Source organism: Danio rerio, chromosome 6 (assembly GCF_049306965.1).
Source record: "Danio rerio strain Tuebingen ecotype United States chromosome 6, GRCz12tu, whole genome shotgun sequence".
NCBI classification, from domain to species: domain Eukaryota; kingdom Metazoa; phylum Chordata; class Actinopteri; order Cypriniformes; family Danionidae; genus Danio; species Danio rerio.
In genome coordinates this window covers 14,050,480-14,078,478 of record NC_133181.1, presented here as the reverse complement: position 1 = coordinate 14,078,478, position 27,999 = coordinate 14,050,480, and the positions used below count along the sequence as shown (strand labels likewise).

At 36.0% G+C, this 27,999-nt stretch overlaps 4 protein-coding genes across 11 annotated transcripts in view; 1 reads left to right on the top strand and 3 right to left on the bottom strand.

The window, feature by feature from the left end:
* asic4b (acid-sensing (proton-gated) ion channel family member 4b) overlaps positions 1-27,999 on the bottom strand; it is a 750,743-nt gene that overhangs the window by 580,706 nt on the left and 142,038 nt on the right. The window lies entirely within an intron of this gene.
* Positions 162-7,330, top strand: LOC795066 (caspase-8). Of its 2 annotated transcripts, none has more exons than XM_009302256.5 (5): positions 162-405; positions 4,666-4,986; positions 5,084-5,192; positions 5,548-6,040; positions 6,217-7,330. In XM_009302256.5, the coding sequence occupies exons 2-5, from the start codon at positions 4,681-4,683 to the stop codon at positions 6,347-6,349; spliced, it is 1,041 nt and encodes a 346-aa protein (XP_009300531.2). In that variant the 5' UTR covers positions 162-405; positions 4,666-4,680; the 3' UTR covers positions 6,350-7,330. The 2 variants fall into 2 exon arrangements, with proteins under 2 accessions (XP_009300531.2, XP_073809876.1); XM_073953775.1 differs by having other exon boundaries at positions 192-405; positions 4,671-4,986.
* Positions 5,381-26,932, bottom strand: l3hypdh (trans-L-3-hydroxyproline dehydratase). Of its 6 annotated transcripts, XM_073953779.1 has the most exons (8): positions 26,715-26,932; positions 23,220-23,398; positions 22,910-23,113; positions 21,763-21,932; positions 18,440-18,562; positions 18,163-18,300; positions 17,854-18,024; positions 15,736-16,314 (listed from the first exon to the last, which is right to left on the bottom strand). In XM_073953779.1, exons 3-7 carry the CDS (start codon positions 23,100-23,102, stop codon positions 17,899-17,901), a joined length of 750 nt encoding a protein of 249 aa, XP_073809880.1. In that variant the 5' UTR covers positions 23,103-23,113; positions 23,220-23,398; positions 26,715-26,932; the 3' UTR covers positions 15,736-16,314; positions 17,854-17,898. The 6 variants fall into 6 exon arrangements, 5 of the variants coding, with proteins under 5 accessions (XP_073809878.1, XP_073809879.1, XP_073809880.1 ...); XM_073953777.1 differs by lacking the exon at positions 15,736-16,314 and adding an exon at positions 5,381-6,020 and having other exon boundaries at positions 22,910-23,398; XM_073953778.1 differs by lacking the exon at positions 15,736-16,314 and adding an exon at positions 13,424-13,523 and having other exon boundaries at positions 22,910-23,398.
* casp8l1 (caspase 8, apoptosis-related cysteine peptidase, like 1) lies at positions 8,548-13,498 on the bottom strand. 2 transcript variants are annotated; one of them, XM_005165822.6, is made up of 6 exons: positions 13,424-13,498; positions 13,145-13,252; positions 12,913-13,030; positions 12,717-12,839; positions 10,615-11,119; positions 8,548-10,026 (listed from the first exon to the last, which is right to left on the bottom strand). In XM_005165822.6, the coding sequence occupies exons 2-6, from the start codon at positions 13,250-13,252 to the stop codon at positions 9,888-9,890; spliced, it is 993 nt and encodes a 330-aa protein (XP_005165879.3). In that variant the 5' UTR covers positions 13,424-13,498; the 3' UTR covers positions 8,548-9,887.

Genomic DNA, 27,999 nt, shown 5'->3' with positions numbered 1-27,999 from the left:
AAGTCCCACTTTCTTGGTTCAAGCGGAAATCTGGATGATCTGTGTTTTTTTTAGACGTCTCACCTTGATTGCAGACAACAGAAGACAACCGTATCTGTAGTAAATATACAGCTGACTGGGTGGGTTCCCGCTTGACGTCATGTGAAAAGGCCTGATTTACTGTAAAAACTTAATTTACTCCACCCCTAGCCAGCCGGCGTCTGTCTACACTCGGAACTAGTATCTGTAAAAGCTTCACTAAAAATCGTTTTGATAAACGACAGATTGTTAGACTGTATAAAACGACCACGCTTTGGTGTTACGACTATCATAACCGATTTTAGTCAATTTTGAGCTTGTTAAGAGCACCCAAGCCTGACACTCAATTATGATCTAAGGAAAACTCATTTCACCAGGACGTTTTCCGTAAGTAAAGCCTATACTATAACGTTAGCATTTATTTTATAATTATGTCCAAATTGGTCGATGTCAAAAGATTTGTAAAAGAGTGTGTAAACCGGTGTAAACGTGTCTGAAGTTGTTCAAATACTTTCATACCTGTTTACATTGATTTAAAGAAAGGGAAAACGAAAGCAAGAAGTAGGCTTGGCTACGTTTCGGAAGACAAAGATTTTATATACTTTCTAATAGACTATAATATAATAACTGGGTAACATTTGAAAGATACAGTATACAATTATATAAGGATTGAGTGAAATAAACAGTCTGTCACCTGCCACACACACGACACATACACACACACACACGACCTGGCGACCGATTTTTAAAAGTTATAAGCCGAAAAGAAAATGAATGAATGTAGAGCTTGATGATTTTTCTATCCTCTCTTGTAAAAAGTATAATTTGAAATTTAATGGATAACAACAGTAGGTAGGTAAAGTAGTATTAATTTTTTGTTCCTTTTAAGAATAAGGTTCAAGATTTAGAATAAATGAAGTTCCTTGTAAAATGTTTTTTTTTCTATTTGACAACAATACAGTAGGTCAGTAGTGAAAGATTACGTCATTTACATCAGATTCCGCGTGGTCTTAAAGCCTTTTATTTGTTATTTTCACAATAGAGTGGAGGAACTATGACGTCACTTTGTAGGCTAATCGGCTGCTAGCATAAAACTGGTTCCCTCGTGAAAATCCCAATAGGATTTTCCCATAGGGTTTTCGAAGATTGCGAATAATACGCTCTGTGTTCAAACACTGTTCATTACACTTACACGTTTTGTTCAGCCGGATAATTGTCACACGAAAATATAACATTGAGCACTTTTGGATCTTAAATGCAAACGCAAGACTTGAAAAGCTAACATTAGGCTATAAACGGACTACAGCGCCCTCGGGGCGCTCGTCAGTGACGTCAGCCCCACCCTACTACAGACGACTTATCAAGCTTATTTTTAGAAATAACGTCCATGACAAAGAGTAAATCTCTCAGTATATTATATTGTAATCCACGCTATATATTATAAACTAATAAATACGCAAACACACATAGACCTTTGTGCCTTTTTGATCGTTTTTACGTGGGAAATACATGTTTTGCTTTGCGGTTGTTCTAAAAGTAAAAAAAAATGTGTATAAATGTGCCTATATAGTATTATTATGAGACATATTTAAATAAGTGTATCGCTCGCGTGCACACAGCCCGCTTACCTTAACAGACGACGGCGTGAGGAGGAACAAGTCTATCAAATGCCTGCAGGTTTCATCATCATCGACACAGAACAACATTCAATATTCCTTTTGTGTCACGAAGTACAGCGAAAAGCAGCTCATACAGTCACATCTGCTATACGTTTTATGGAGGAGTGTAAATATTGCAGTTATGACAGAGTTAAATGTGTTGATGAAGAAAAAAAGACGAGAAATCACTTGATCACGTTAAAATGACAGTTAAAATGTCTGTATTTTTACACATTTATTCACACGTTTGCATTACTGAGAGCAGGAAAGAAACTGAGCAGTATCTTCATATTATCGTTTAATTAAAATGAATCATCAACAAATGAATCTGTCTCGACAGCCTTTACATGTGAAGGAATTATCTACACACAATCTGAATTCTCAATTAGAATAATACAACAAACTATAAAATACTATTCTGAAAATACTTAAATCACAGACAAATCCAAACGCCCAAGCGAGCTGCGCTCCAGACCAGATCAGCTCGATGACGTATAATGCCCCCGACGCCGCCTGTAGTCTCATTTAGCAACTTGATAGCAACCGTCTTTTTAAAGAAGCATAATCGATTTAAAAGTTGAAGAGTGTGCTGTAACTGATGTGTTTTATGTCGTAGAACAAAACGTGAAAGTATATTGAGTTGATGTTAGCCACGGACCTTATTTGAGCGATTTTACTGAAACCCCATTCAAAAAACCCATTGACTTTGGGACGAGGGAACCGGAAGTGCTAAAATGCTAACTCGCTTCCGGGTTTTTGCATACAAATTGACGTCATAGTTCCTCCACTCTATAGAGTGGAGAAGGGAGAAACTATGACGTCAATTTGTATGCAAAAACCCGGAAGCGAGTTAGCATTTTAGCACTTCCGGTTTCCTCGTCCTCAAGTCAATGGGTTTTTTGAATGGGGTTTCAGTAAAATCGCTTAAATAAGGTCTGTGGCCAACACAATTTCAAGACAATTTCACGTTTTGTTCTACGACATAAAACACATCAGTTACAGCACACTCTTGCATTTTTAAATCGGTTACGCTTCTTTTAAAAGAAGGTTGCAATCAAGTTGCTAAATGGGACTAAAGTCGGTGTCGGGGACATTATACGTCATCGAGCTGATCTGGTCTGGAGCGCAGCTCGTTTGTGTTGGGCATTTGGATTTGTCTGTGATTTAGGTTATTTTCATGAAGAGTATTTTATAGTGTTGTATTATTCTAATTGGGAATTCAGATTGTGTGTTGATAATTCCTTCACTTATAAAGACTGTCGAGACAGATTAATCTTAATCATTTATTTTAATTAAACGATATTATGAAGATACTGCTGACCAGTGCTGCCTGTCTCTCTCCTACTCTCAGTAATGCAAACGTGTGAATAAATGTGTAAAAATACACACATATTAACTGTCATTAAAACGTGATCAAGTGATTTTTTTTGTGCTTTTTTCTTCATCTGAACACATTTAACTCTGTCGAACTGCAATATTTACACTACTCTATAAAATGTATAGCAGATGTGACTGTATAAGCTTCTCTTCACTGTACTTCGTGACAAAAAAAAAGGAATATTGATTGTTGCTCTGTGTCCATGATGATGGAACTTGCAGGCATTTGATAGACTTGTTCCTCACGCCTAATTTCTGTGGTCTGTTAAGGTAAGCAGGCTGTGCACGCGAGCGATACACTTACTTAAATATGTCTTATGCTAATACTATAGAGGCAGATTCATACACACAGTTTTAAAACTTTTAGAACAACCGTAAAGCAAAACAGATGTATTTCCCATGTAAAAAACGATCCAAAAGGCACATAGGTCTCTGTGTTTTTGCCTATTTATTTGTTTATAATATATAGCGTGGATTATAATATAATATACAGAGAGATTAACTCTTTGTCATGGACATTATATCTAAAAATAAGCTGGAAAAGTTGTCTATAGCAGGGTGGGGCTGACGTCAAAGGCGCGTGCCCCGAGGGCTCTGTAGTCCGTTTATAGCCTAATGTTAGCTTTTCAGTTCTTGCATTTGCATTAAAGATCCAAAAGTGCTTAAAGTTGTATCTTCGTGTGAGGATTATCCGACTGGACAAAACGTGTAAGTGTAATGAACAGTGTTTGAACACAGAGTTTATTATTTGCAATCTTCGTAAAGCCTATGGGAAAATCCTATAGTTTTATGCTAGCAGCCGATTAGCCTACAAAGTGACGTCATAGTTCCTCCACTCTATTTATGATGGTATAGCAGTGGGGGGCGGGTCTTGTGAAAAAAATAAAACAAACAAAAAAATCTGAAAAAATAAAAATTCACACATGAGTTTTTCACAAACTTCAATAGAGTGTAAAAAAATCTTGATGTTCTGTGGGTCTCGTGACTCGTCTTTAAAATCTGATCTTTATTTTGTATTAAATTCAAGTCAGGTCAGGTGATTGGCTGGGATGTCCACCTTGGTTCATCCTCATCATCCTGTTAATGTAGATGTTGGACTGAAGCAGCTGATATTAATTTACAATGACGAAGAGCTGAGGGTTGCTGAATAATTACTAAGAGCTTTCGGCTGCTGTCTGGGCTTTCACTGCCTTTCTACACCTCCTTTTCTTCATGTGTTCAATATTCTGTGTAATTTCATTTTATTACGCATAAATTATTTTATAAACTAATTAAGATTGAGGTTTTCTTTGCATATATGGATTTCTTTGGTTGCTTTAAACATCCAGAAATTTTTTCATGTCAACAACAAAAAATGGTAACATGTTTAATACTTATTTTTCCTGCTGTATCTTAGAAAAAAACTAGCAATTCATACATTTTTTATAGTTCAGAAATGTTTCCATTGTCCTATTCCTTTAAATGGATTATAGATTATTAATACTTTTTATTACTATCCATTTTTTGAGACACTGCTAGTCTTGTCTTCTCAGAGGGAAACAGCATAAATCTGCTTTAAAGTGAGTATGAACAGTTTGACAAACTAACATTTCAGTTTTCTCTGATTTTGCAGAGTAGATTTTGAACTATGGACAAAAAGGAATCAGTTGATAAGATTTGTGAAAATAAAATCTTCCTGTTGGAGACTTTATCCGTAGATGCCAATTTCATCTTGCAGCATGTGCAACAAGCCAAACTTATTACTCTGCGCGACTACAATAACCTCTCGGATTTCCCTCAAAGAGAGACCAAAATCATCAACCTGCTTGACAAACTCATGGGAAAAGGGGAGGAAACTTGCCACCAATTCATAGCCCTTTTAAGGCAGGATTGTGTGTTGGAAAATTTCCCAATGTTAAAGGATCATGACATTTTTGATTCTTCAGTACAGGAGGTGATGTTTATATCATCCAATTATACATTCAAAATGATGTAAATGATTTCATCATGTGCTTTATCCACTGATGTATCTACGTTTACTTTTATTTCAGATCTCTCCATACAGAATAATTAAAAATCCACGAGGGATCTGTGTAATCATCAATAACGAAATCTTTTCTTCCGGCATGATGTCAAGAAGAGGATCAGATAAGGACCGAGGTTAGTTTTTTGAACATTCTGAATTGTTATCAGGAAATATCATTGGATATCACCATATATAATGGTGAGTCATGTGCTGTATGAAACATATCTGTGTGCCGATAGTTTATGTATGAAACGAAGACGCAAATGCGAAACTCAATGACCAACAATCACAAGCAAATTAAGAGCACAACAAGCCACAGATAAAATGCTAATGATTACAAAAGCATTAAAATAATCAGATTTTATTTAATGAACTATTATTTAAAAAGAGTATTGTACTTTTTTATAAATATAAACACTATTATAATTTGAAAATTATTTATAGATAGATGGATTGAGTTGCTTATGTTCTTTCTTCCCTCTTTCTCAGAGTACCTAGCCAAAGTTTTCCACTGGCTGGGGTTCGAGGTGGTGGAACACAATAATAAAGATACAGCTGAAATAAGGAACATCTTGAAAGATCTGGGACGGACAGTAGATGGAGACTGTTTTGTGTGCTGCATTCTCTCCCATGGCAGAAGGGAAGGAGTGTGTGGAACCGATGGCAATTATTTGTCTATTGACGAAATACGAGATCCTTTCACTGGCGTTAAGTGCCAAAAGCTGGTAGGGAAGCCCAAACTGTTTTTCATACAGGGATGTCGAGGTGCCAACTCTCTGCAAGCTTGTGTGAAAGTTGAAGCGGATGCTGGAAATTCAAAAGCGAAGGTGGAGGGTGATAATTTAGACATCACAATCCCGTCTGACACAGATTTCCTGATTGCCAGATCAACCACCAATGGACACGTTTCTTACAGACACGTCAGGGAAGGCTCCTGGTTTATTCAGTCACTTTGTAGAAACCTGGAGAAACATTGTCCACGGTAAGTTTGATAGATGTAGTTTATGATATAGGTGTTTCATAATTACAATAAAAAATTTTATACAATTTAGACAAAACGAGTAAGAAAATGTATGTGTACTGAAAGATTGCTCAGAAACATACAGAGTGTACACTATATTTTTATATAGTTATTTTGTTTTACTCTTATGTTCCCAGGGGTGCTGACATCCTGACAATCCTGCTTTATGTGAATAATGAAGTGAGCAGTCAGAAGAGCATAAGGAAACAAATGCCTATCTATGAAGTGGCCTTAACGAGGAAACTATTCTTGCGGCCAGTGAATCCCTGAAAAATCCTAGTGATGACTGTCGGACTTTATACGTCATTGGGATTTCATGGAGTAATCATGGATGATTTACCAGAGAATTTATTAGGACAGTGGCTCTCAATGCCAATTCTAGGATCGGTGTCCTGGGATCATTTATTACAATTTAAAATTATTGGTTCTTTAGCAAAATAGTCGACTCAGAGTCAAAAAGGCAAAGCTCTCGATTTACCGGTTAATCTACATTCCTACTCTCACCTATGGTCATGAGCTTTGGGTCATGACCGAAAGGACAAGATCTCGGATACAAGCGGCCGAAATTAGTTTCCTTCAAAGGGTGGCAGGGCGCACTCTTATGCATAGGGTGAGGAGCTCTGTCCCCCAGGAGGAGCTCATAGTAGAGCCGCTGCTCCTCCACATCGAGAGAAGTCAGCTGAGGTGGCTCAGGCATCTGTTTTGGATGCCTCCTGGACGCCTACCTAGGGAGGTGTTCCAGGCATGTCCCAGGAGGAGGAGGAAGCTGGAGGAAGTGTCTGAGCAGAGGGAAATTTGGTGTTCTCTCCTAAGACTGCTGCCCCTGCGACCCGGCCCCGGAAAAGCGGCAGAAAATGAATGAATAAATGAATAATTCAAATATCGCATGGTCCTTCAGACCCTTTGCTTTGACACTCATATATTTAAGTCAGTAGCTGTCCATTTTTTCTGATCACCCTTGAGATGAGGCTACGCCTTCATTTAAATCCAGCTGTGTTTGATTATACTGATTGGATGTTACGTAGTCTTATGCACATTTTTAACCTTTTTTTTTTTTACTTAAATTGTATTTGTTATCCTGTGTACTAATCTTGTATTTGGGGACTAAATGACCCCAATAATTCTGTTTAATTCTCAGCTTTACTTTATTAATGTGTTTTTGGAGATATGACGTACTTCTGTGCCTACTTTTCCAGAAAAATCCTCAACTACCCCTTCCACCTGTATGTGAATTATTACATTTTTTCACTTCAAGTCAAGTTTTATTGTCATTTCGCTACATGTGTGGACATACAGAGGAATGAAATGTGTCTCGCAGGATAACGGTGCTACAATACGTAAATGAAATATAAATTCAAATACAGCACTGGATATAAGAGCTATTTAAAAAAAAAAAAACTCAATTTCTGGAGATCGCAAATTAGCCAGAAGTACGTATGGCTGCATTTTGTCTAAAACAAACACTAGGGGGGCGGTATGACGCCATTCCAATTCGCACTTCCCAGACTGCTTACCTCTGTATGGACGATAGCTTTTTCACTGTTATCAGTTTGTCCAGTGGCTTGCCACATATGTCGCCAGACTTGAGATGCAGAGAGGAGTTGATTGTGATGATGGGGTTTAAGTCTGGTTAAGAATGGTTCTAAAAAGCAGGTTAGACTAAAACAGAAGCCAAAAAATAAAAAAGTAAATAACAGGGTAAGAATGTGGTTAAATCTGAAAACGTGGTAAAAATCAGGCGAAGGCTGGCCGGTTGGGTTTAAAGTGGAAGTGGGTGGGCGGGTCAATCTGTGCTTTTGAAAAATACATTGGTTGGGTTTAGGGAAGGAGGAGGGTGGGTCAGTCAGTCGACAGCGGCCTCTGGTGGATTTACGTGATAACAGCAGGCGCGAATACACTCACGAGAGAAATTTGAGATCTCAAAAAGCATACACAGCAGCCACAGCGATGGATTTGTGAAAACAAACACTGCAAAAAATAAAAAAAAAACACCTGGGACGTATTTGGTGCTCTCCAGAAATGTATATAGGGGTATGTTTTCAGATTGAGTCTGGGTAGCAACCCACCTGTTGCTTAGTGATGAAGCTAAATGTATTAGTTCACGAAAGAATACGTTTTGACCAACTGAGGACTAATTTCAATTTTGGTATGTGGCCAACCGCTAACATACAAGAATAATTTTATTTACGTAAGTATTTTATTAAAGATTTTAATCACTTGTCATCAATATGGGTTTTTAGACGAGTTGTTAAAACATTTCTCTATAGCTGAGTTGCAGTTATTGTTGTATTCTAAACTCTTATCAGTGCAATAAGAATCATATTCTGATATCATAACATATAAGCTAATGTCTGTCCTCTTTGAAACACACTCCACATAAATACAACTTTAAATGTTGAAAAGCCAAGCAGTCCAACTACACATTCATTCCTCAAGCTCAAAAAAAGAGTAATTTGGATCCTGAGTAATTAAAATTTTTCACTTTTTAATGGTAGAACTGTTTACAATACAGCATTTTTGCAAATTTAAAACATTTAGCATGTATAAATATATTTAAAACAATTGAATACAAAACCAGTTGCATTATTTTAAGTACAATAAAATGCACTTAACAATGTTCAATTTAAAAAAAGAGAGATGTCCATTGATGCATATTGTTGATGGGGTGTGAAATAAAATCTTCACAAATCATGTTTTCACCTAAAAAGGTCAAAAATTGGGAGGATAATATCTATTCTACACAATTTAATTTGTCTAATGTATCTATTTACAATATCCTTATAGACAATGATTGCTTAGGATTAGCGATTCTTAATGCTAGTCCAAAATAAATACATTTACAAAATGCATTTAATCTTCGGCAATTAATCTTGCTAAATAATTTAAACTGTTATCTAAGAGCTGTCCTAGGCCACTGGTGATTTATCAGCTATTTATGGTCTCCTAAATGAGGTCAATCATTAACTTGTGGTTATAAAAAAAAAAAAATCAATATGACCCATAGGGACAAGGAACTACACCGTTTCTGTTTTAAACAGTAGAACAATCGGCACTATGAAATGCAGCTGATAATTAAAAACTCTCTGAATTTGTTCTTTTAAATTAAACAACTAAAAACAATATTTAGATATAAAATTCAATCCCATGGCAAATGTGAAAATGCTAATATTGTAAAATATTACAAATTAATAAATCTTTGCACTGCAGTATTGATTTCTTACTTAACCCATACCCAAATAATCTACATCCAAAAACCATCTTTTTCCAATAGGTTATTCAATGTAATTCAAATATAATCTGTTAAATAGACTTAAGCATCCATTTGGTTGTTAAAGTGTAAAAAGAGATGAAAGACGGTTTAAACTCAGACGCCTTCATTAGCTGCAGGATGGCGCAGAAACTCTATTTAAAATACTGGGGTAAAATATATTTCCATATTTTAAAGACATACTGTGGAAAAATATAATTTGATGCAGTGCTTCTTGTTTGGTCTGATACACACTTTATATCATATCTCAGCCAGGTGATGAAGATCACTGTTTTTTAAAGAAATCAGATCTTAAACTTGGCAATCTTGTGTGGGATGACAATTAACCTGAAGCCCTCAGGCTGGCTGACTAAAATTAAAAGTCTGCGTGCATTTACCCCATTCCCTGAGAATAAAACCATTGGCCTTGGTTCCTAGTACCATGCATTAATTTTAAAAAAATTGTTTAACATATCTACATTATTTAAACATGCAAATGTAACAAATTAATCTCTGTGCTTGTCTTTTAGAAGTGATGGCATATTGTCATCCTGCAGCCGATTAGGAGACTCCATTCATGGGCAGGACCAGTGCTTTGGTCAGAGTGTAGCGAACCTCAGGCATCTGCTTGTAACCCTGTAGAATTTTGGAGCCCACTACTCCATTTACCGCGGTTAAAATTGAGAGTATGTCCTTTTTCCTACAAAACAAGAAAAAAAAGTTATAAGTAGGCAAGTATATAGGAGAGTTTAGGGTCTCACCACCCTCAATACCATGACTGAGATGACAATCTTGAGACCCCCAACTGCTCTATGTGAGCACCACATCAAAAATGGCTTCCCACTAGTTTTTGTAAAGTTAAAGTCTAAATTATTCACCTTCCTTTGATTTTTTTTTTCTTTTTTTAAATACTTCCCGAATTATGTTCAACAAAGCAAAGACTTTTTCCACAGTATTTCCTTTTTTATATATTTTTCTACTATAGAAGAATGTTTTATTTCAGCTAGAATAAAAGCATTAAAAATACCATTATTAATATTGAACATTAATATTACATATCAATATTATTAGCCTTCTTAAGCAATATTTTTTATTGTCTTCAGAACAAACCATTGCTGCATATTGACTTGCCTAATTACTCTAACTTGCCTTATTAACATCTGAGCTCCAAAATACCCAAAAGAGCAAAATAACATTAGGTTATTACTGTTAAAAATACAAATAAGTTCTTAAATTGTCACTAACATTTTCTAAAATAATAAATAAATAAATTATAACCACAACTCACTGTGCACAGCCCCTTTCCAGCTGCTTGCAGAGCACCTGAATAAAGATGGACCCATTTGTAATGTGGCGGTAGGATCTAAAATGCTCCACCGTTGCAATGGCAAAGAGGAAATCTGCATCCATAGGGATACTGTAATTCCCTGCAGCATGAGCATCCTCCTCATATGCTTCCTCTTCTGTGGTGTTCTCCCGCTCATGTGCCATCCACAAACCTTGCTGTCTCATATTGCCCTGACAGGCCTGAATGAAGAACAGTTTGGGTTTACTGGCTAGAGAACGGCATTCAGCAAACGGCTGTGAGAGTTCACGAATCGGAACTTGTTTTCCGTCTGTTCCCAGAACAGTGCCTTTCTCTCCATGGGTGAGGATGCAGCAGACAAAAGCATTCATCTGAGAGTGATCCTTCTCTGCAAATTCTTTTATCACATTTCGCATGTCTGAGGCTTGTAAATCGTCCCGCACTTCAACTTTGAAATACATTTTCTCAAAGACTTTGGTGAGATCGTCTAAGAGACAAAGTAAAATAGAGTTACGTCTTTACCATAAAGCCATTAGCAGCTATGGTTTTGCAGTTTATTTGATTAACTATTAATAAAATGTCTTCAAATTTGAAAGTAAGAATATTATCAATTAGAGCATTTAAGTGACAATGACTTAGTATAACTTATTATGTTTTCATACCTTAAATAAAAGGAGGAAGTATCCATTTATAAACACACACTCAAAACTGTAATCTTTCTAAATGATATTGTTCCTCGAAATTATGAACCTTATTAGTACAAAATAAAATAATACAAAATCACAAACAAATATTTAATTCAAGCCCATACAAATTAGTAGCAAATTCAGAAAACTGGTAATACTTTAATGTGGTTATACTCGTTAAACACTCACCGGCCACTTTATTAGGTACAACTGTTCGTTAATGCAAATCTCTACTCAGCCAATCACAAGGCAGCAACTTTAATGCATTTAAGCATGTAGACATGGTCAGGACGATCTGCTGCAGTTCAAACTGAGCAACAGAATGGGGAAGAAAGGTGATTTAAGTGACTTTGAACATGGCACGGTTGTTGGTGCCAGACGAGCTGGTCTGAGTATTTTAGAAACTGCTGTGATCTACTGGGATTTTCATGCACAACCATCTCTAGGACTTGCAGAGAATGGTCAGAAAAAGAGAAAATATCCAGTGAGCGGCAGTTCTGTGGGCACAAATGTCTTGTTGATGCCAGAGGTCAGAGGAGAATGGCCAGACTGGTTTAAGCTGAAAGGCAACAGTAACTCAAATAACTACTCGCTACAACCGAGGTATGTAGAAGAGCATCTCTGAACGCACAACACAGCCAACCTTGAGGCGGATGGCCTACAGCAGCAGAAGACCACACCGGGTGCCACTCCTATTAGATAATAACAGGAAACTGAGGCTACAATTCACACAGGCTTACCAAAACTGGACAATATAAGATTGGAAAAATGTTGCCTGGTCTGATGAGTCTCAGTTTCTGCTGCGGAATTTGGATGGTAGGGTCAGGATTTGGCATTAACAACATGAAAGCATATATCCATTCAGTATCAATGGTTTAGGCTGGTGGTGGTGGTGTAATGGTGTGGGGGATGTTTTCTTGGCACACTTTGAGCTTGTTAGTACCAATTGAACATCGTGTCAACAGCACAGCCTACGTGAGTATTGTTGCTGACCATTTCCATCACCTTATGACCACAGTGTGCCCATCTTCTGATGGCTACTTCCAGGAGGATAATGCACCATGTCATAAAACAAATGATCTCAGACTGGTTTCTTGAACATGACAATGAGTTTACTGTACTCAAATGGCCTCCACAGTCACCAAAGCTCAATCGAATAGAGCACCTTTGGGAAGCTAGATTCACATCATGGATGTCTGCAGCAACTGTGTAATGCTGTCATTTCAATATGGACCAAAATCTCTATGGAATATTTCCAGTACGTTGTTAAATCTATGCCATGAAGGACTAAAACAGTTCTGAATGCAAAAGTGGATCTAACACGGTACTAGTAAGGTGTACCTAATAAAGTGGCCGGTGAGTGTATACATATATTTTCCTACAAAATGCACTCAATACCTTTATCTCTATCAGTCCCTCTCCGGTCTGCAAGTGATGCACTTTCAAATTTATAATTGTTGATGATCAAACAATATCCAAGAGGTCGATTTGACATGGAATACCACTCTTTCTGCTCTGTCACTGAGAAAATAAGCAGAGTTTAGGAGAAGGGCCAAGCCCTAGATAGTAGTAATCGATTATTTAAAGCCCTTACCTGCACGCTTCCTTTTAGGATAATGGTCAGAAATATTGCAGGTGGATTGAAGAGGCTCCCGCTGTCTTTTAGGTGAATTATTATTTTGGACACCTTTATGTAGGTTTTCCTTATCTTCCTTCATAACATAAATATAAAAAAATACTATAAATATCGAAATATTATGGCCAGGAAATATAATTATATTAAACAGCATGTACCTCAAATAACTTCCACCGAATGGAAAACTCACCTGTGATGTATTTTTCCTCTTCGGTTCATCTGTTTTGATTTTCTCTTGCTCATTTGGGGAAGCTCGATTTATTTGATTACTGTTGTTAGGATTACTAGTTTTATCCATCTGACAGTAATAAAATCATAAAATGTAAACAGACTTTAAAGAGGAAATATATCCTGTGTTTTTATACACTTTAAATACCAAGTGTTGATGCACTCTTAAGCACAATAGCGTGGAGAAATAAGGCTTTTCTACATAAAAATAAAACATGAACATGTAACAGCAGACACTCACCTCGGTCAGTCGAAAAAAAGCTTAACTGGCTCAGTGCAGGAGACTCTCGAAGATAATATGTCGATTTAAGCGATTGCCGATTCGACGGAGTGAAAGTGGACTGAGACACGCAGAGGGTGAGCGAGAGAGAGAGAGAGAAAAAAACAAAATGAACAAAAGCCCGCGAATTTTAGACTCCGCCCCTAGGAAAAAAAGATTAAATGGCTGTAGGTCTACTGGAGAATGTCAAAGTGAAACAAAATCTTTAAAAGACTTTCATTTCATTCAATACATTAAGCATGGGCATCTCATTTCTGTCAACCATCATGTGCAATATTTGTTAATATTATTATTCATGTGTACAACCTGCAACAATAAGCAGCTTATTCATTTTTACTAATTTCTCACTATTTTTTAGTTTTTGTAGGGGGAAAAAAGTGGATTCAACCAGATTGACATACAAATTTTACTAATGGATTTAGTTTTTATAGACTACAAGTCTTAATATGCATATGAGGGAAATCTATCAAATGACACGAGAGAATTTGAATCGAATATTAGACCACCAGCATAATTATACCTCTGTTGGAATACAGGTGGTATAAAACTAATAGTGATCGAATTACCCATGAATATATTTCAAAAATATAGCTTAAGTTAAAAAGGATCACTTCAATCTCGACTATGCACACTGAGAGAAACCGAAAGTAAAACTAAACTGAAAATATATAGTGCAGTATCTTAAATGTCCAATAGGTGGCGGGTTAAAACCACAAGTGTCACCTTGGAATGATAAGGTTCCATCTGCGTTTTGAATGATTTTGAGATATTGAGCTTGAAAGATTTTGCATTCCATATAGCAAACAGTATATGTGTAACATTTATTTTAAATAAAAAGTTATGAAACTTAAAAAACTTATTAAAAAACATCCCATAATGTAAATTAGGTGTCATTTAATAAGAATGTCAAAACCTCAATTTTGACAAAAATGTCCAATAGAACCTTATAATTCTAAGGTGAAAAGGCATCTACAGTATATGCACCTGCACAACAATCATATGAAATAATTAAAAATATATCAAATTAAAATATAAAATCAAAAATATATATTTTGGTGGGCTGAATCTCAGTTGTGGGCCAAATAGAGGAGGAGGGGGGTTTAAATAGCAGATTGAGACCCTGGCCTATGCAAGTGGCAATAAGCAAAAAATTCTTATCCCTCTTATTTCAATTAGCATGTTGAAACCTTCAGTAATCCTTCATAACATTTGAGCCCTTTATAGTTATAATTAACATTTTGTGTAACCACATTCATGATTATGAGGGTTGTGAATCAAATAGTGAGTTAGACTGTTAACCCAAAGGTTGCTGGTTTAATTCCTGGTCTAGGCAGGAATTGAAGATGGAGGGGAATGAATGAGCTGCACTCTCTCCATCTTCAAAACTCAGCTCAGGTGCCCTTGATCAAAGCATCTAACCCCTAACTGCACCCCGGGTGCTGGAAGCAATGCACTCCCCACTGCTCCAGGTCTGTTCACAGTGTCTGTTTGCTCTAATGCAGGGGCGTCAAACTCAATTCCTGGAGGGCCGAAGCCCTGCACAGTTTAGTTCCAACCCTGCTCCAACACACTTACCTGTAGGTTTCAAACAAGCCTGAAAGACTCAATTAGTTTGATCAGGTGTGTTTAATTAGGGTTGGAACTAAACTGTGCAGGGCTGCGGACCTTTTGGAACTGAGTTTGACACCTGTGCTCTAAGGTATCACTAAATATGTGGGTGTGCTTTTGCATAGGTTAAAAGCAAAGGACCAATTTCGAGTATAAGATGTGTTGAGGCCCACTCTTCAACTGTCACAGAGAGGGGGACCACTGTCTAATCTTCTGACATAATGCCCAGGATTGCTGGCTAGACCACTGGGTAAAATCATACTTGACAAGGCTCACTCCACATTCCTTACAGGGTTGAAGTCACAATTATTTGCTCTCCATAAATTATGTTTAACAGAGCATTTTTCACAGCATTTATTGTTTCATTTTGGCTAGAATAAAATTGTTTTTTAATAATAATAAAAAAAAACTAAATGTTTTAGGTCTATATTATTTCATTTTTTAAAAATAGAATTTATTTGTATTCATTTAGTTAATTCTCAACTTTGTTATGAGGCTCGACATGCCTATATCCACTATGAAATCCGTTTATATTTAGTGTTTTACCTCCACAATGTTGATTTTCAGTGGCAAGAAAATGTATTTTGTTAGTGATTGTCGCTGTTAGTGATTTTTTGTGTTATGTTTTTTTAGAAATCAAAGGTAATTGATTGAACACTACAACATATGAAATATTGTTTTATTGACATGGTGGAAACAGAATAACTGGCACAGTCCCAATTCTTCATTTCCAAGATGCAACATCCAGTAAAATTACAAGAAAAGTACATTTATAATTGTTATACAGATTTAATTGTAAAACTTGTCATTCTGTCACAATACATAGCTTACTTAAATGTGAAATAAGAAAAGAGCACCCAGATGATGCCTTGATGACATGCTAGGAAATATGTTAGGTATTAGTAAAACAGAGAAGAAAGCACGAAAGAGAAAGGAAAGACCTATTTAGCCAATCAAAAATTACTTATGCACAACGGGTGTAGTCAGTTGAGGTTTCTGTGTGGAGTTTGCATGTTCTCCCCGTGTTCACGTGGGTTTCATCCGGGTGCTCTGGTTTCCCCCACAAGTCAAAAAACATGTGGTATGGGTGAATTGACTAAGCTAAATTGTCCGTAGTGTATGTGTGTGAATGAGTGTGTATGGATGTTTCCCAGTGATGGGTTGCAGCTGGAAGTGCATCCGCTGTGTAAGCTGGATAAGTTGTCGGTTCACTCAGCTGTGGCCACCCTGGATTAATAAAGGGACTAAGCCAAAAAGAAAATGAATGAATGAATGAATGAATGAATGAATGAATGAAAAACTGGTGTAAATTGGTGAAATTTTGTACAAATATTCCAAAAAAGACTGTAAAAAAAGAGCAACCAACAAAACAGAATCAACAACCCAAATTTATATCACCAAGTCATCTAATTTGCCAACTTTGTTAGCCATTTTGCCTTAGCCCACATAAGTCAAAGCAAGTTCCTGGAGGGCCGGAGCTCTGCAGAGTTTGGTTCCAACCCTAATTAAACACACCTGATCAAATTAATTGAGGGGTTAAAGCTGCGGCCACACTTGACTTTTCTTCCCATAGATTTCCATTCATACACACGCGAATGAGTCAGACAGGTTTCGCAGTTCGCTGAGGTGTAAAGTTCAAGCTCGGTGAACTCTGACCTGAGAAATCACATCAATTGACTGCGTGAGACCAATTGTGTGACCTCTCTGTACAGAAATTTAAAACATGGAGCAATCGCTCGCTTTTTTTAATGTCTAATAATCTTGTTAAATCCCGCCCCTTTTCGAAGCGCCGTACGACAGAATTTCGCACACACAAACTCTAGTGTGACCGCAGCTTTAGGCTTGTTTGATACCTACAAGGTGTGTTGAAGCAGGGCTGGAACTAAACTCTGCAGGGCTCCGGCCCCCCAGGAATTGATTTAGACACTCCTGCCTTAGGCTGTGTTTATACTTGCAGTTCAGTTCTCTAAACTGATTTATATGGTATGGTAAGCTTTACTTTGACATTAATGAAATGTCTGAAACACAAATTAACATCGTCTAAAATTGCATATTATCAATTATAACTTAAATAATTAAACAATATGTTAGACTATAACATTAAATTAAATGCTATTCTCTAATTGGCCCTAAAAGTCCCTGTGCAATCAAAAATGTGAGTTTTTTGGGAGGTTTATTATGAAAATGTTTGGTTTGTAGGTTGTATAGCTGTAAAATGTTACAAATTGATAACAAAAAAATGTCTTAATAGCCATGGATATTAACTTAGACTTGTGTGTATGTGTTTATTTTTGATAAAAAAAATGATAGTCAGCTAAATCTTGCACGACTAGAGGTTAAGTAAATAAGCAGGAAATGTCTCGGTGAACCATCCATTTAAATAATGCAGCACGTTTCAAGTCACTTCAGTAGGACCTTTAAATTATTCCCCTTTATTTGAGCAGAATATTTAATTAAATGTTTCAGACATTAAAAAAGTGATCGGTGTCGGCGACAATGGCCTTGTGGATAGTGCAAGCTCGATTCCCGGCTCTAGGTCCTTTGCCGACCCTTCCCCTATCTCTGTTCCCCATACTTTCCTGTCTCTGTATAACTGTCCTACCACAATAAAGGTGAAAACCCCTAAAAAATAGATTAAAAAAGTGATCCTTACATCAAATTAGAGTATCATATTATTTACTAGTCTTGTCAACAAGTAACAGTCACTGCAGACTATTTACCTAATATCTGAAAGTGTTTGTACATCAGAAGGTTCATTATTTGTGTCTTGCTATATACCATACCTGCGACCAGAAGAAATGCATGTTGTAAACCGCAAATCCACTGATTCAGCGCAGAAGGAATCCTCCACTCAGAGGGTCGTCGCTCTCCTGGGTGAAAGTGGCCACACCGCTGTAGTGGGCATGACCTTTGACCTCCACTACCACAGCCTTGAAATCTCCACATGTGGTCTCCTTCAACAACAGATGATTGAGTTAAAGAATCAAGCATAGAAACTACAATATCCAGGACTACACTCTTAAATGAAATACATGTAAATTACTTAATTACAGCAATTAAAAGTGCAATCTGAGTTTCTATGCTGCAGGTACCTCTATTGCTGTTCCTGTAAACACTGATCCTGTAGCTCCGCTCTGGAAGCTTCTGGTCTGGTTCAGTCTGATCAGGCCTTTATGGTACTGAAGAGCTACACGAGCAGTGACCCCTGAACCTGTAGGGCTTCTGTCCACCTGACAAGACATTTAACAAACCTCTGTCACACAGACTGAAGAGCAACAGACCAGTCCTGATCAATCGACTGATATTAAACATCAAGTGTCATGTATATGCATTCATATAAATATGTCAGCGAGACACAAATAGTTTTACCTGTGCATCAGCAAACACACACATATTGGCTGTGGGCTCTTCGGAAAAGGCATCTTTGCCGTCTGTAAGGATTGTACCATAGAGGAAGGCCAGATCTTCGCTGACTGGATGATACAGTTTCACCTAATATCATTACAATGATAAGTCTAGTAAATTGTTATGTAAATTACAGGCAAATAAAACCCATCATGTTGTGTGATATTATCTATTTTTATTTTTATAATTGTCTTAACTATGTGCAAGATGACAAAAACATTGAGAGTCCAAAAGCATTTCTGCTTAATAAAGCCTATTCGAATGCAGCTATAATAACACAATAATTCAAGAATTGTACGATTTTTTATATATATTTTCAATCATTCATCTTCTTTTCAGCTTAGTCCCTTAATTAATCAGGGGTCACCACAGCGGAATGAACCACCAACTTATCCAGCATATGTTTTACACAGCGGATGCCCTTCCAGCTGCAACCTATCACTGGGAAACACCCATACACTCTCATTCACACACATGCACTACGGCCAATTTAGCTTAGCCAATTCACCTATACCACATGTCTTTGGACTGTGGGTGAATCCGGAGAAACCAGAGTAAACCCACGCGAACACGGGGAGAACATGCAAACTCCAGACAGACATGTGAACTGACCCAGCCGAGGCTCCAACCAGTGACTTTCTTGTTGTAAGACGACATTGCTACCCACTGAGCCAGTGCGCCGCCTTTTTATATATTTATAAGATGAAAAAAGAAAGTTCTGTTTTTAATGAGCCACTGATGTCACTTTGTTTTGTTTTGACAATGTTTTGGTTCCTTTTATGGATTTGAATGTCTTAAGCCTGGTTTATACTCGACACGTCCACTTGTTCGCTTGAGTGCACGCAGCGAATGTGGCGTCATCGCAGAGTTTGCGGATGTTCGCTTTGGGTGCACGCAACATGATTTCGGCTGTCGGTGCGCACGGCATTTTTTGAGACTTGAGCAAACAGTGCACGTGGCGCCGAGTTTGATTTGAGTTGAATATGAAACACTTTGAAAAGATTTTGTCTGAAACAGTACGACTGTACAGCCATCTTTATGATCCGTGATCAGAGAGATAACCAGATGATCGATAATTATTGGCTAGAAATTGGAACAGCCGTGGGAAAGGAGGAAAGTTTTTGTTAAAAGGTTTGAAAAATGAGCTTTAAAAAAACAAAACAGGCCATGGCAAAAGTGAGCCAGGTACACAATTATAGAAATGAGTTATTTCCACCAAACATAGGTTTTACACCGATGTATATATACAATTGTGAATTTAAAACAATTTAATAGTTACAAAACTATAATGATATATATATATAACTGGAAAAAAATATAATATACTGATGCCCTGTTTCTCAAAGCTTTATTGGTGTTAATAGACAGGCATGTTGGACCATTATTGCCTTTTCAGCATAAATAGAGGGCAGAAACTAGCCAGACAGTAATGTGTGAATTATGGACTGGGCTAAATCTAAAAAAAAACATCTGTATTTTTAAGTAAATGTGCTCTTTTATTTTGCTTTTATTCTTGTCATAATAAAAAATATATATTTGTAGAGCAGCCCATGTTCTGTTGTCATTAATATTTTAATAAACTTTAATAGGTAAAACTGTCTGAGATATGAACAAAAGCAAGTGATGCATCAAAGTTTGATTAGAAAAAATCTTGAATTGTTATAAAAATCCTTATAATCATTAAAATAATTAATAAAAACAATTAAAAAATAATTAGCTTACAAATACTGAATGATATTAATGATATTACGTAGTTCCGGAAACTTTCTACTCTGTTTATCCGTCTGATTTTACGGCCAGCTTCTTTTGACTGCCCCCTGTCATTTTAAAGAATATCACAACGGCGAACGTGGCGTATATAAAAGCCTCGTCCGTTTCGCGAGGTGTAAGATGCGGCACCAGGCGAAAGTATAAATCCAGCTTTAGAACTATTGCCGTCTATGGAAGATGAAAGAACTCTCTGGTTTCATCTACAGTATCTTCATTTTTATTCCAAAGATGAACAAAGGCCTCGGGGACTGGAACAACATGAGGGCAAGTAATTAAAAAAGAAGTTTCAATTTTGGGTGAACTAACCCTTTAACCCATTAACTGTCGCTCCCATTTTTGAACAAAGACATGAAAATAATTGCAATCTTTAACACTTTTGTGCTTGCATTTAACCCTGGTCTCATTTTAAAGAAGACCGATTTCAAATTGTGGCTCATGTTAAAAAAAGTTAAATAAAACAAAATTTATGTTTATGAAAAGAATAAAACAATAAATGTATATTTTAATATATTACATACAAAAACATTTATTTACAAAACAGATTTTAGCCTAAAATTGGCAGAAAATTAGAAATTTGAAAAATTATATTCCAAATTTCAAGTTAAAAGAAGTCAAAAAGGTTACAGTCAGATTTTGTTAAGGCACAATACCAAACATGACCACCAAATGACATTCAGTGACAGTAAATGTGTTTTAATCTATTACTCTTCTTACATAACAAACAACTGTGGTGAAATATGTATTCAGATGTCTTAGGCCATTCCAACGCTATATAACTTGTCATGACTAGATTAGGATTTAATTGCAAAAAAGATCTAAAAAAAATCCTGTCCCGGTGGCGGGACGGTATCAGCTAAAGGCTGGTTTATATTTCTGAGTTGATTGATCGGCGTGACGCACGACTCATGCCTTGCATGTTGCCATGCATTTATACTTCTGCATGCTGTTTGTGTTGCTCTGAAATAACATTTCTGGCAGTAGGTTGTGTTTCTCTGTGTTGAGTTTCTTTGCAGGTGTTTTGTTTTTTCTGAATGCTACTTTAATGTACAATTAGCTAATACTCACTTATTTAGAGGCGGGAACTGGTGGACATGCAACAAATATAATCATAAAGTAAACACAAAACAAAAATTTCAATAAGGGGCTCCTTCACAAGACTGTTTGTTAAACTGCTCTCCGTGCCAACCACACTTGTCAACACGACCAAGCCGACCAATCACAGAGCTTGTAGTGCAGTTACATTTTAGAGGTGTGCACCTTGACGCAGAAGTATAAATCAGCCTTAAGAGTTATCAAAGCAGCAAGAGTCACACTTGACTTTTCTTTTACTTCTTTTACTTCTTTTTCTTTTACTTTTTAGTTTTATTAAATTTTACACATTCAATTTAAATGTTCATTTTAAGTGCAAAAGTGACATAAAAGTTTTTAATTTAATGTTTATACTTTATTTTAGCTTCATTTCAAGTAACAAAAATATTTCAAAATATTCCTCCCCATAACAACACTGGGTCAGTTACCTGAGATTTGACAGCCTCGCTCACAGCAGTGGCTGCATCCACCAAATCTCTAGTTTTGGACTTGTTGACATCCGATCCAAACTTCTCAGCACTCACAAAAGCATAAAGAGCTCCACCATAACTGATGTCCACAGTGACGGTCCCGTATCCCTCTACAGAGACACTCACATCTACAAAAACAAAGGATGAATAATGACCAAACAGCTCCTTAAAATACTACTTAAATGTATAAAAATGTTATATCATATTAAATTATATTACATACAGTTGAAGTCAGAATTATTAGCCCCTCTGAATTATTAGCCCCCCTGTATATTTTTCCCCCAATTTCTGTTTAACAGAAAGAAGTGGAGTTATATGGAGAATAACAGCAAATTAAAGTGTGTGTATGTGTGTCTTTCAGTGTGAGAGTGACCTTTGCGCTCTTAGCTTGGGGTATCTGAGCAAAATCAAAATATGCACATCAGCTCTCAGAACTACATGGAGTAAACAAAAACAAAGACTGTATTTATGCACCAGCTGCCTTTTGATGTGTAGAAGTATGGACGGCCTTTGTGTGAAATGCTTGTGTTTTACTGATGCTAAGGCCAGTTTAAAAGCCTAAAATCTTTTAGTGATACACTTTTCCATTAAACACAATGACATAAAAATGTTATAATTATGACAACATAATAATAGCATAATAAAAGATAAAATTATCTCTAAACATAATAGTTTTAATAACTAATTTCTTATGACTGATTAATTTTATTATCCATGATGATAATACATAATATTTTACTAGATATTTTTTAAGATACTACTATTCACCTTAAAGTGACATTTAACTAGGCTTAACTAGGGTAACTAGTCAAGTCAGGGTAATTAAGACTTTCTCTAGAAGAAAAGATATTATGAGAAATACTGTGAACATTTCTTTGCTTCATTAAATATCACTTGGGAAATGAGGGCTAATAATTTTGATTTGAACAGTACATTACATTTCTTTTAAAATATAATATAAAACCAAGATTGCTATGAAATGTAAATAATATAATACAGTACAATATAATATAACACATTCTTCTGAAGTGCCACCACCAAAACAACCAAATTTGGTGTTTATTTTTCTGTGATAACATTGTCATGATTAAACAACGCTGCTCACCTGTAGCGAAAGCGAATGCGGGCACACTGTGAAACCTGACAGCTCCGGTTTTCCCATCAGCATATTGCGTAAAGGCCTTCACCAAGCCACAGGGGCAGTGTATGTTTATCTGCGTCTCTGGTGAAGATGGCTCTTTAACCAGACCATAATCCACAGCGAAGCGTCCGAGCGCAATGACAGCGTGGCCACACATGGTGCTGTAACCTTCATTATGCAGAAACAAAACGCCCAGATCAGCTTCTGCTAACTCACTTTTGACCAGGAGGGCTCCATACATATCATTGTGTCCACGAGGCTCCAACATCAAGACCTTGCGAAGATGATCCAGATGCTCTCTCACATAACGGCGTTTGGCAAGGATGGTGTCGCCCTGTACCTCTGGAAAGCCACTCAGGATGATGCGCAGCGGTTCTCCACCCGTGTGCATGTCCACTACTGACAGCACTGAGCCGCAGTGAGGGGGCAGCTTGGGGAACGCCATTCAGCACACTAGAGAGACAAAAAAAATAATAACAATCTGTAAGAGAATTGACGGTAAACTACTGTAAATATGAGACAAAAGTTGGGTACATTAAGTTTAGTGATCTCTCAATGTCAGAGTGTTACTGACAGATATATTTTAGCATCACTAATTGTTGTAGATTATTAACCGGGTAACATTTGTGGACATTTTTTTATTTTATAGTACTTTTAGTTATCTGGGCTTTAAGATGGCAAAAATATGAAAAATAAAATCTATAATTTTTCCATATAAATTGTACTTAGTACATTTTTTGTAATACTAGTAACTATAATAAATAATTATCTATTATTTTAGGTTTTTATATTATATTATTTATACTATATAATAATTAAAATATATATAATGGATTGCATAAGTTAAATAAGTTTATTATAAGGTAAAATGTATAAACAAAATAAATGCTTTGAATTTAAAAAAGTAAAGGAATATCTCACTCAAAGATTATAATTCTGTCATCATCAATTACTAATAATTTTCATTTTTGGATGAACTATGCTTTTAAACTCAATGAGAATGATCTGCTTGACAATTAACTGTCATGACATTCAGTGACAGTAACTGCGTTTTAATCTATTACTCTTCCTACGTAACAAAAAGCTGTGGTAAAATGTGTATTCAGTTGTCTTAGACCTTTTTAACAATATATAGTTCGTCATAATTAGATTAGGATTTAAAACTCCAGTATGTAAGTTTGACACCCAGTGGTTGACCTAGGTATTGCACTCCTGATTCAAAACACATTTTACTCCATCCATCCTCTGAAAACTCCAAGCAAGCGCAGGTTGCCAGATTGACGACACCAACAGGCCAGCCAACATGCCTGACTGTCGAACCTAAAGGCTGATTTAAATCATTTTCTAACTAAAGTAATTGGACACAACAGAATAAATATTTTCATATTAAAAGGAGTTTTTGTCCTGACCAACATCTGAAATTTCTATTTTAGAAACGGCTTCTATTTATTGCAGCTGAACAGCAGAAAACTATGACAATGATCAGCTCAGGTACACCTCATGTGCTTTATTCAGTGTGAAATGCTAATAATGTGAGTTTGAACGCCATTTTACATGACATTTATTTCCATACTACTGAAAGCAGCAGCAGATAGTTCACCTCAGTTCTTGAAAATAAGATAAACCGTTTAAAAATAAACTTTAAAACTGTGACTCAGTGCAAGCCAACAAATATTAGATCAGCATGTAGTAATGTAAAAGAGGCTTATCATGTATTAATTAATTAGATTGTAAAACTTACCTGTAATGTAAATTTCTTTTGTGTTGTGTGTGGTGCATATAACCAAACTGCTTATCACTGCAAATCTCCTAACGTAGCCTATTGTTAGGACACAGGGTTACAATGTAACCTGCTTACATTTGTAATATTGATATATTATTTGCTAATTAATAACCACCTCATGTGGAACTGTGAATCTGCCTCTCATTTCAGAGGCTGTTACTGCTTACCGGAGGTCACATTTCCGTCATGGACGAGTGATACAGAATTAAACAAATACTCTGTTTTCCCACCAAGACAACCCTGAATTAAAATAATTGGCTAAATTGGCAGTGGTCGTGTTAAAAGACCAAAACCAAAACAGACGTTCCGGCACGTAACTCGCATTTTCAAAGCAAAATAACTGACTTTAACATTGTTTTTCAGTTAAACAAGATGGTTCACTTATCATGTTTCTTGAATATCTGCAAACATATTAAGGCATTTTATGCTTTATAGGAGTCAAAAACGTACATACAGCACCTTTAATTGGAAAAATGTGATGCACACAATTTATTATTTATGACAGGCCTAACAATATATTTGTCAAATGTTGCCTATTTATACTTATGAAAGCCCGTTCCCGCCTCTAAATAAAACTATTTTTAAAGTTATTGTGACTTTATCTCAGAATTCTCTCTAAAACTCAGAATTGTGAGTTTGTATCACGAGATAAAAAGTCACAATAACCTTTTTAATTGTTTTATTCAGTGGCAGAAATGGGCTTCCATACATACGTTTACATGGCCACATTTGAAACAAACAGTAATCCAGACAGACACATTTCAGTTCAGTTTGAGATTATCTAATTGTTTAGAAATTCATATTTGTCTTTGTCTGTTACCAAATAAACTGCTATTAGGCTGGGTAATAAATAAATAAATCTTCTCAAATGAATAATGGTGCTTTAAAGGTTTAACTAAAAAAAAAGACAATTTCAGTCTATTTAAATAATAGATTGACTGTTTTAAAGTAAAATTGAGCTGAGATTGCAAAGATATTTTTTTTATCTAATCTAATCTAAATGTTTTTTGGCTAACTTGACAACAAAAGTTGGTTAATTTGGTGCTTTGAATCTGCACAAACATTTCAGTTTTTGGAGTTATGAATGTGTGTATATGGTGTGACCAATGAATAAAAGGATAGTTCACCCAAAAAGAAAAAAATAAAGAAAATTCTGTCATAATTTACTCACACGTTACTTGTTTTAGGCCTTTATTACTTCCTTTCTTTTGTTAAACACAAGATATTTTGAAGAAAGCTGCAAACCTGCAGGCAACGTGGTGGCGCAGTAAGTAGTGCTGTCGCCTCACAGCAACAAGGTCGCTAGTTTGAACCTCGGCTGGGTCAGTTGGCATTTCTGTGTGGAGTTTGCAAGTTCTCCTCGTGTTGGCGTGGGTTTCCTCCAGGTGCTCCGGTTTCCCCCACAGTCCAAAATAATGTGGTATAGGTGAAGTAGGTAAGCTAATTTGTCCATAGTGTATGTGTGTGAATGAGTGTGTATGGATGTTTCCCAGTAATGGCTTGCAGCTGGAAGGGCATCCGCTGCGTAGAACATATGCTGGATAAGTTGGCGGTTCATTCCGCTGTGGTGACCCCAAATTTAAAAAGGGATTTAGCCGAAAAGGAAATGAATAAATGAATGAATGGAAACCTGCAACCACTGACCATTAGTTGTTTTTCCTATTAATGGTTACAAGTTTTTTTTAGCTTACTTTAAAATATCTTCTTTAGTGTTTAACAGAAGAAACTCAAAATTTTGGAACCACTTAAACATGAGGAAATAGTGAGTTCATTTTGATTTTTAGGTGAACTATCCCTTTAATAATAGGCTACTTTCTTCTTTTTTAAATAATATTTCATACATTTTGGAACCATAAAAAGCTCATTTCCTTAATCCTAAAGGCTAATACAACATATTCACTGCATCACACATTTACTGTGACAGAATTAATCCCAGAGTGAGTTTTATTAAAATCATTTAAAATACGGATAAAGCAAAAGGCTTACCGTCCCAGCTGAACACAGCAGACAAATGACAAATGAGTTCAGTAAAGCAGTCAACGCAAGTGAAACCTTTTGTTAACAATTAAACTGTTATTAAATCTGTGTTCATTACAAAACGACTTATGGTAACGTTAATGACCGCAGCGTTAAAATGTAAACTCTTTTCCAGTCTGCTCTCTCTTATTTTTAGGATTTAGCCCAAACTCCTGTTGGAAAGTTGTGGTGGGTGAATCGCTCATTACCGCCTCTATTTGGCCTGGATGAGAATGACACTCGTTACATTTAGACCATAGCGCCTTTCTCCCTTTCACTCAGTGATACCAGTAAATATAAAAAAGTACTACAAGATTTGCTATATATACTATAGTGTTGTTTCATGTGGGAGTAGAGCCCAAAATATCAAAACACTGGTATTTTCACCAGCTAAAATTATTTAAAGTCAGTTGTTTCTATATTGTAGTGTGTCAAAAGGAAATATCAGTTTACATTTCACTTATTAATTGTAATAATGCAGTGTGATTTTTGTTTGTAAAATGAGTTTGACAGTAGCTGATCCTCCACACAGAGATCAGATAAATCAGGAGAACTGAAGAACATCTCCAAGACACTTTAAGAAACCTGCATGCCTGCAAAGCTTCACTACTGGAAACTGGACAATTGATTTGTGTAAAATGCTGTAACAGTGAGGTTGCTTTCAAAAATACATAAATGCATTTTCTTTATCTTTTTTTTAACTAAATTAAATCAACATTTGGTTGGTATTATCAATCTTTTTTCTTTCCTATTATTAGTTGTGTCTATCTTCCACAAAATAATGACGCATCACGTAACCAAACTGAACACACAAAGTTTCCGTTCAAAAGGTTTACATTTAATAACTGACACATTGATTGATGTATTATATGATCATATTATATAACATATTTTATAATTGTTATTACTATTATTATTATAATTATTATTATACAGCTTGTTACTTGTATATTGTAGTCATTTAATTATATTATTACTCACTACACACACTTTTGTTATTGTCTATATTCTGCTTTCATTCTGCCGTCTATCCTATGTTTTCTTTTGTTGTAATTCCATTAATATTATAATATTTACTTTACTTTTAATTTACTTTATTGTCTGCACAGAGATTCTGAGTCAAAATTCATATTTGACACTGGCATAACATACAATACAGCATACATAAACCTACTTAAATACAAAATATTTATTACTCCACCTTACATATTATTCCATATATATATATATATATATATATATATATATATATATA